Source organism: Aplidium turbinatum, chromosome 4, assembly GCF_918807975.1.
Source record: "Aplidium turbinatum chromosome 4, kaAplTurb1.1, whole genome shotgun sequence".
NCBI classification, from domain to species: Eukaryota; Metazoa; Chordata; class Ascidiacea; order Aplousobranchia; family Polyclinidae; genus Aplidium; species Aplidium turbinatum.
The window spans coordinates 16,626,361-16,635,940 of NC_137475.1; the positions used below are offsets into that span (position 1 = coordinate 16,626,361).

The following is a 9,580-nucleotide window of genomic DNA, read 5'->3' on the forward strand; positions in this document are numbered from 1 at the left end:
AACTCCAGGATACTAGGCCTATTCATAATACTGACTCAGTCTGACTGTGTACACTATGTTGTATACATACTACATAGCCTCTATTATTATGACACCATCAGTTAGCATAGGCAAAAACTAACTTTTCTAAACCGGAAGGATATCACTAGCCTAAGCTTATCATACCTAACTGTACGTCGAACCTCAGTGAACTTTGTCATTGCTACTCAACTTCAACTGTAAATCAACGGATTACCTAATTTTAACTCAAGAATTGAGAACTAACTCTCTCACTGCAGTCTGCAATCACGTCCAATTCCCAAAATGGCATAAATCAAGCGACAGAAAGACGAGGATGGGAAAGAGAGTAAGAGGAGTTCCGGATGGCTAGTGACGATGGAAACCAGCTGATCATCGTTATTCCAGTCGTTTTTAGAACTTTTGAAAGAGAATATTAATAAAATTTTCTTTAAAATTGCTAAAAACAACAATTCCCTTTTTAAGACAAAATTTCCTTGTAAAATTGTTAAAAATCCTTAAAAAATCCTTCCTATCTTCATTTCCTTTTTTTATCCTTCGAAGCGTTGAAAAATCCCGATTTCGGGATAAAATCCTGCAAAGTGGAAGCACTGGTTGGACGAGCGAGCCAGTATGTTATAGCCAGGGTTGCCATTGACGTAGACCCCAAAATGAGGACAACCGAAAAATTGGATTTTTATATGAAACTAATCAAACGTTTTTGAAGAAATCTTTGCATTTACACGAGCCATGACATATCACATACCACATTTTTGCCCAAAACAATCAGTTTCAGCAACTCCTTGTTTGTAGAAAATATTTCTTGTATCTCACATTCACAACAGCTCAGGTGTGTAGGTTTACCTTTACTTGTAGCATGGCTTTGACTGTCATTTCACTGTGTTCCTTTCCTTGCTCCACCCGGCCGAACCAGGGGAGAACACTTTCTCTACAAACGCATCACTGACTGGAAAGGAGAAAATGATGCTAACCAGCTTATAAAGCAGCGGCAAACATTTGTCTCCATTAAAGATCGTCATCCACTTAACCTCAGGTTCATCCTTGCGAAATACATCACCTACAATCTTCTTGAGCAGAGCATTAACAGCCGAGTGCTCATCGAACAACTCATCCTTCATTGCCTTTGGCGGATCAATTTGCTTCGCCAACCCCTTAACTTAATTGTTTGATTTCTTAGCAGGATCCACTTAATGTGCATTGGATGCTTCTCAAATCGATACCACTTATTGATATATTCCAAAAAAATATAGAGGTTTTTTAATTGTTGAAAAGACAAAATAAGAACTGAAGTCAAAAACAAGGACATTTCTCAGAAATAAGGCAACAAATTTTTATAAGACAAACTGCCCTTCAAAATAAGGGCAAATCTTACAAAAACGAATGGTATGGCAAGTTGGCAACCCTGGTTATAGCCCACCATTGTAAAAATTGATTGTACGACTGAATTTCATTACAAACGTTTAAGGAGAACTCACCTGTAATAGAGACATTAGACACCGCGGAAATGGCCGATAAAAATGTTGTGCTTGATTGTATAATTTCAGGCTCCATTGTAGTGACATTTGATGCTGTTACTTTTTCAGGCTTTGTGCCGTCATATGAAGTCATTGTTGTTGTTGAAATTGAAAAAGTACCGTCACTTTCATTATCACCAATGTTAACGTCGTTATTATCGTTGTCGTTATCATCATTGTCATCATCATCTTTCAACTCATCCAATCCAAGATTGCACATGTCGGTTGTGCAACATCTAGTGGTACAAGATTGGATTTCTGTCTGTGCTTCAGGTGGGATTTGAATCTGTGCACAGCTATAACTCTGGCAGGCCGCCCTTGGCACACACTGTGCTGTTGTCATACGAGCTGCGCAACAAAGAATATTGCATTTAATCCTGCTGCACAGGTCTTTTATTTCCTAGTTTAGTTGTATTAAAGTAAGTGCGCAGTAGATTTAGTTTATTACTTACTATAACGCTACTTCACAGTTCACACACAGCAAGTAGGCTAGGCTTTAGTTGAATAAGTTTAATTAAATCTGTTGTGAATGAAGCCACGCAAAAGCTCCTCAGCCTCTTCTGATGGATAAAACAAGTGAAAAGCATTAGGCGAAGGCGAATTATTAAATACGGCGAATATACGGCAAAGTTTACACGACAAACGGTATGTCGCATTCCACATGCAAGTGTATGCACGATAGTATTGTATCTTGTCAGCGAAACCATTTTATGAATTCATCTTCAAGTGTCACAGAAACAAGGTTTCAAGATAACGATAAAACATTGATTGACAGTATTTTATCCTCCAAACATAGTCAAAGTTTCATTCAAGGTACAAGCTAGTGCTAAATAGCCTACATGGGTCATTATTATGACACTGTGGTAATATTTAATTTACCGCAGGTCTCATTGATTGTTTTATATGCTAATTGATTAAATTAAGATATTCTGGCTATCTGATGAAAATTCTATCTAATTTAACTATTTGACTCCTGTAACTCCTTCCACATACTTTATTCTAATTATGTTTTGAGTTTATCAGAAGGTGTTCATCATTGTAGATTTGTAGGTAGCCTATAACGAAAAAAATTTAAGCATTACAGATGGTCACAGCGGTAAACCATAATCTCTTCGTGGGAAAATTGTAACGTAAGATTCCCGAATCCGTTCGTCTGTATGTAATGACCGAAAAACAAACACTCTTTTGAAACGTCTTTTCAAAAAGCGTATTCCTGTAAAATTAGCCCGCGGCTATCGAAAATGGGACGCAACACCGTACGCCTCTAAAAACTGTCACTACAATACAAACTACTTAGATAAAGACGGAATTTTTGTCCAGCTAGCAAGCACTAAGCAAACAGTTAAATGTGCGACTAACTCTCAAGCAACCATTTCACGAATGACCAGAATAGATATCAATATCTCAAACTCACGTACGCAGTACTGTGACGTAATAGTGAAAGACATTGTCACGCAATTCAAACAGGTGTTCAAAGGCGGTGATGCAATGTTTCATGTTTAAACAGGTTTGACACAAGTCTTACGAACGATGGTGCAATTTTGGCTCATTTTTAGGAAAAATTCCATGACGTAATACGCTAAGATTCAGTAGACCTGAACGGTTTTTATATGACGTTTGATTAGGTGAACCATTGTCGGGAACAACAGAATAGTGAACTAATAGTACAAATTAATGCTAGCAGTCATCCAAATTGTTACGAACAAAGTAGGCTATAGCCTACGCTCTATTTAATGTTCTCTTTTTCTTCTGGCCAAAGACCGAATGCGAGCTCTGTTTCTTCTGTTTATATTGGGAGCAGGTTTGACATGCACCAACCTACCAAATCGATTTATAGGCTAAGAAAGTTTGACTCAACGGGAATACTCAAGTTAACTCAACAAGAAACATCTCCTTTGCAACCAGAGAATTAAGATTACCCTTCAATCCTTACTTTCAACGGATGACCCGAGGATGCTTGTAATTACTTTCGCAGACACGTCCCAGCATGCGGAATCAGGCGGACACTCCGTCAAGGCACGGGACTCCCTGTCAAGACCAATACCAGATAATTTCAGACCGGTGTAGCATCTCAGTCGCCTTTTCGGTGCAGTAGTGGAAGATTCTGCAGAAGACAATACTTTCACAAATAATTAAAAACATTCAACGACTTTGTAGTTACTGCAGTTTACTGTTTGTCTATGTATTCCTTTATTGGTTGAGTTGGTTGCTTGTATCAAAAATTATCTTAGCCCATACGTGTAGTCCAAAGGTGGGATAGGACTCAGTTGACCTCACCAGGCCTATATGCGACGTTTCGCAGCCAGCCTAGAATTTTTATTCTAAAGCATTTGATTCCATTGTCTAATGCAATTCAAACTCATGGTATATCCGATAAAATAGTAAACACTATCAAGAATTATACATACACAAATGGAACTGCAAAAATCAGTACAGTAAAGTTAACAAATAAAATAAAGATTTAGAAAGGGGTGCGTCAAGGTGATACTCTTTCACCTGTTATGTTTACAGCTGCAGTTGAAGAGATATTTACTAGGCTAAACTCGGAGACTGGACTTGTCATTAATGGACAACTTCTGAGCAATCTCAGATTTGCAGATGACATCATCCTTTTTGCACAGTCAAAATGCAGTCTGCAATAATTGCTTGAGGAACTGAACTGGGAAGGGAAGCGAGATGGAATGAAGATGAACAAGAAAGAGACAAATAATGTGTCATAAAACAGCAAGGAAACAACCAAGAACGGGTATTTTGATATACGTAGAAAAGATAGAGGAGGTTGATCAATACAAATATCTATGAAAAATGATAACACCTGGAAACGACATCGACACTGAAATAAACCAAAGGATAACAGCACGTTGGAGAAGATTTGGTCGATATAGCACTTTTTAGAGTAAGAACATTCTAATTAGCTTAAATCAAAAAATTATGGACAGAGTAATATTGCCAAATTAACATATGAAGCAGAAGCGTGGTCACTCCAAAACAGCAAACAAGAAAACTGGCAGCAGCGCAAAAAAACATTGAAAGAATAGCCTAATAGCCTATTAAACATAAATAAAAAAGACAAGGTTAGACTGAAGTTATTAACAAAACGCAAATTACGGATGTCACTGAAACAACAACAAATCTGAAGTGGCAATGGGCTTGATATCAGTGGCGTAGCCAGGAAAAAATTTTGGGGGGGGCCAAATATTTGATGAATTGAAGAGAACGACAAAGTGTTTAATTTGAGCCATCGCCACCTGATGTGCAGTGGTGTATCCTGGTGGGTTGAGCAAGGAAAGCAATAAAGCTGGTGGGGGTTAGAGCGTGCCGAAGGCACGCGTATTCTAGGGGGTCCGGGGGCATGCTCCCCCGGAAAATTTTTGCAAAATTACACTCAAATAATGGATTAATAGCGCTTTCTGAAAACACTTTTAAGGTAATATTTGCATGAAATTTATTAGCAGATAAACAGCTATTAACTTATTAAAGGTAGAAACTTACACACGAACGGGCAAAAACTTGTTAACTTACACACGAACGGGCAAAAACTGCGGCTAAAATTAGAGAACACCAAAAACTCAGCTACACAAAAACTCAATAACTACAAAAAACCCAACAGAGTAAGCCATTCTGAAATTGCTTTTACAAATTAGTTAAAAGAAACGTAAATCGCGTAAATTTTGCGCGATTTACGATTTGCAAAATTTATTGGTGTCTTTCTGTGTGTCTAAAACAAGTCCTTGGGTGTGTTAATAGCCAGATGTCTTGGAAAACGTTATAAATTTCTACAAATTTTATTATATTTTCAACAAAGGAATCAACTTTGGAATCTAAACTTGGAAAATTTGGGGGGGGCCATGGCCCCTTTCGCCCCCCCCCCTGGCTACGCCTATGCTTGATATGTGGCAAGAATGACAGACAGCAAATGGGCCAAATTAACCACAGAATGGACACCGAAATATGGAAAAAGAACTAGAGGGAGACTGAAAAGAAAATGGCGGGATGACATCGAAGAAAATATTGGTGGTGGTAGTGGTGGTGATGGTAATGGCGATGATGAGGTTGATGATCTTGTTTGCATTGACAGTAATGTTTATCCGAAGCTTTTAATATCAGTAGAAATTTATAGTTTTTCAACATTAGACATTTAATTTTGAATAAAAACTCATAACTTGACATAATACACACAAACAATGTCCTACAAATAGGAAAGTTTGTTCGACAAGATGAATAATTGAATATGCTTAATTAAATTCAATAAACAAAATCACTTAGTATTATTATCATTAATTAGAAACCAACAAGAGACTTGATACATCAATACTCAATATCCATTTTTCAAAGTGATGGCGTTGCGTTACGAAGTTCTTCAAAGATAAAAGTAAAACATACTTTCGGAAATTTTAAAATTTGTTTTATTAACACAATGAGCTTGTGATACTTTGCAAACCAAGAATAAGCACTAACCTGTTAGCATATAAAAAGCTTCGAAACCCGGCCGCTCGAATGATAAATCAGAGTGAAAGTGAAGTCTAAGAGGTCCTTTGGTTGTCCAGTATGTCACAGGTACGACCAAGTCCCCTCTCAAATCTGCAATGTCACCTTCATCGTCCGACACCTAACACAAGCACTAAATTAACTGAACGCACTCGATAAAACATATACGATTGTTTTCTGGCAATTTGTTGATTCCGCATGTAGCAGCCACACACATCGCGAGTTTGACGATCATTGTCTTGCCTAGAGACGAGTAGGCCTAACCTACTCATCAATTTCAATTTTGGTGACATTGCGCAGTAGCTACAGCGGCTTCAGCAGGTTTTTATCCGATTGAGTGCCAAAAAGTGACAATTTATATCAGACAAACCTGGTTCACAGATGCAAATGTACAAATGGTGTGACTACTCCATAAAGATAAGTACTGTAAGTGAAATTTTTGAAACATATTTCACTAGTAAATTGTTATTGTTTTTCCGCTGAGGTTCTCCATTTGTCATTTCAAAACTGAAATCGAAAAACGTCGTTCAACAACCAGCAAAGCGTTCTTGTTTTAGGCTGCTACAGGTTATTGCAATTTTTGAAATCTTATTCAAAAAAATATTGGCAAATGCAAAGAAAATTGTATAAAAACGTGCTGAAGTTACATTTAACAATGCTGAATACTAAAGAAAGGTTTACCTTCAGATAGTCACAGCACTTTTCGGTATTAAAGCTTTGGAACGTGATAGCAATGCGACGTTCGGAAGGTGCCTGTATTGTCCAGAAGCAATCTTTTTCACCAAGGTAGTAATGCGGCCAATTTGGAGAATACAAGGGTAAGGAAACATCAGTCGCCTCATCGTTAAATCCACAAGCTCCAATATCTGGTGTAAAGCAATACCATCTTGGCCTACGTGAAGTGCGCAATTGCACAGTAGGCCTACAACTGTATCGTACAATTATTTTTTTAAATGTAAGAAGTGGCTAACTGGATGACCTAGTGCTTATTTGCTGCTAGTAATTAATTGGATTGTTTGATAGTCTTATAGCCTAAAATACCCTTCCAGATATATGTTGGTTGGTTTGTATATCTTACTGAAAAAACTCTGATAGGTTGTTCCTGGCAGTTTCATATACTTGTAGAGGCTTTGAACCATTGAAACAAGACCGGTTACTGAGATTGGCAGAGTAAAGTTTCCGTGTTGTTGAAGTGTTTCATGTTTGTGAATTATTTCATCCACTAGGTGCCGCTGAATGACGAGCAGTTCTTAGATATTAGAAAGCGTTGCTGAAGTGCACACCCCGAAAGCCGAACCAGCGCCGTTTGATCTAGCGATTTCTTCATCTACAAAGTCGGGCTTTTAACTACTGAGCTATAGTTATGAAACTTTCCGTGTATCATTCCTTTTTCTGAAAGTAATTCAGGCAACACCCCCAACTTTGTCTCAGTATTAAGTTCCGTAAAATCAACATGTCTTCGGTCTCGCTATAGGTCGAAAAGTTGTCTTTTCACTGTGTTATCTGACTGACAAATAAAGCTAGTCCTTCATAACTGCTGCAGGTACAAAGTCTGCACAAACATATTGAGAAAACAACACTCTGCAACGTATACGTTATAGATGCAGGCATTTTTATACAATATAGCCTACATTGGATACCCACTTTGAGTTTGTACCATATATTGAGTACAAAAGAATAAACAAAAATAAAAGTTATTATAACTTGTGGCCTAAATTCAAAAAAATAATACTTTGAATTATTTTGTCTTGGCTGTAGTAGTCATTCTAATCAATGGCTGAAAACATTTGATATATATTTTTGTATTGATAGTTTCGTATCATTTAATAAGTTGCGTAATTTTCAGGGCCGCAAAAATTATAGCCACTGGCCAAATTTAGTTTAAACCGTAGTTTTGTAACCCTTGATACACAGGAGTAATTAAATTCAATCTGACAAATTTCATTTAAACCACTTACTCGAATGAATGAAATTTTTACATGATCACTTGTTTACATTTTACGTTTTTAAAAGCACGAACACTTGTCACAGAGAAATAACATCTATAAATTCTTTTTTACTTACTTGGAATAAGTGGCTCAGGAATGGTGTCGATTTCTAAACAGATTTTGTCATAATTCGAACAAACACAACAGAAGAGGGCAATCACAACAGTGATTCACAGAAAACATTAAAGTAATGTTTGCCGCAATGCAACTGACACAAAGGCACATGTTTAAAACAAACGGAGGCCTATAAGACGCCAAACAAAGTTTGTTTTTTCGTTCTTAACATAGCCTTCGCTTTTCAAGAGCGAAGAATAATTTTCTAGTTCTTGTAATGTAAGATACTAAACGGGCTTCATACAAGCAAACGATAAAACGATTTACTGTATATGGAAAACTGAGTGAAGTCAGTGGTATGTGGGGTGATGATGAGATGAAAAGCTTCTCGTTGGTTTGATATTTTCGTAATGTTGAGCAATTGCTTGATACAATTGACTTAAGCAATCACACACACGTCCAGAACCACCTAATACAATCCTTTGTAATTGCAAACAACAGCATAGCATTACATAAACGAACTGTTATAGTCGCACGAATGTACCATAAAATAAAACACCAAAGAAGTCGTACCGATGAAAGTAGCCTGGAAGCCTGCTTCTGCAACACTTGAATCGGTTTGAAACCGAAGTTTTAGCACATTGCTCTTTGAAAAGAATGGAGATAAAACCATAACGTTTTTGTTGTTGAGTCGAGGAGTGGCCAATTCCCCATCGTCAATCTAGAAAGTATGTCAAAGATATCAGTTCATATATCTTTATCCATCAAAGAAACTGTTTAGAAACTGTAACAAACGTATTTCCTAATTTAAAAACGCATAAATGGTTCACTTTCTAGTGTCAAGTAAAAACCTTTGAATACCCAATTTGATGAAAGTGGTTGAAAAATTGGAGATTTTCAAGATTAGCCTAAAACGCCCACTTTCAAGTTTACAGAATGCAGATCACTCCTATGCTGGGCCCTTCTGTAATTCAAACTGATAACGTTCTTGAAACAGAACATATCTTTAAGTTTCGTAGCTCAACACTATTACATTTTGATTTCCATAAAATATATTTTACGCTTACGATTACGTAGTCACAGCACAGTTCCGAGCTGAACGATTCAAAGGTGAGTTGGACGTGGTAATGTTCTCTTGCGGTTAAAACCCATTCACAGTTTAGGTTGTCTCCATACTGATCTGGCCATCCAGGAGAAGTAACTACTTGGTTAACGTTGGTAACTTCAGCAGAAAATCCACAGGATACTGCAAGAAAATATTTGTAGCATCATCAAGAATAAAATGAGCGTTGTAAACTGTCAACGGTTTGTCGACGAAGGTTACAAGAAAAAATATAGTTCTATCGAAACAAGAAAAGTATCTATCTTAAATGAAGATTGCGCTTTGTTGAGTTTGCAAAAGAAAACACAATATACAGGTGCTTTCCCCTAAAACACTGATTTCAAATGATAAGAAATGGAATCTACAGTACTGTGACAACAACGTTTTTGTTGCGAAAAAGTATGCGAAAGTTATTA

At 37.1% G+C, this 9,580-nt stretch overlaps 1 protein-coding gene across 1 annotated transcript in view; it reads right to left on the minus strand.

The window, feature by feature from the left end:
• LOC145768951 (uncharacterized) overlaps positions 1 to 358 on the minus strand; it is a 157,592-nt gene extending 157,234 nt beyond the window's left edge. The window contains exon 1 of the mRNA XM_082580551.1: positions 266 to 358. Within this exon, the coding sequence (XP_082436677.1) occupies position 266 (1 nt within the window). The 5' untranslated portion in view covers positions 267 to 358. The remainder of the gene's footprint in view (positions 1 to 265) is intronic.
• Between the last annotated feature and the right edge of the window lie 9,222 nt (positions 359 to 9,580).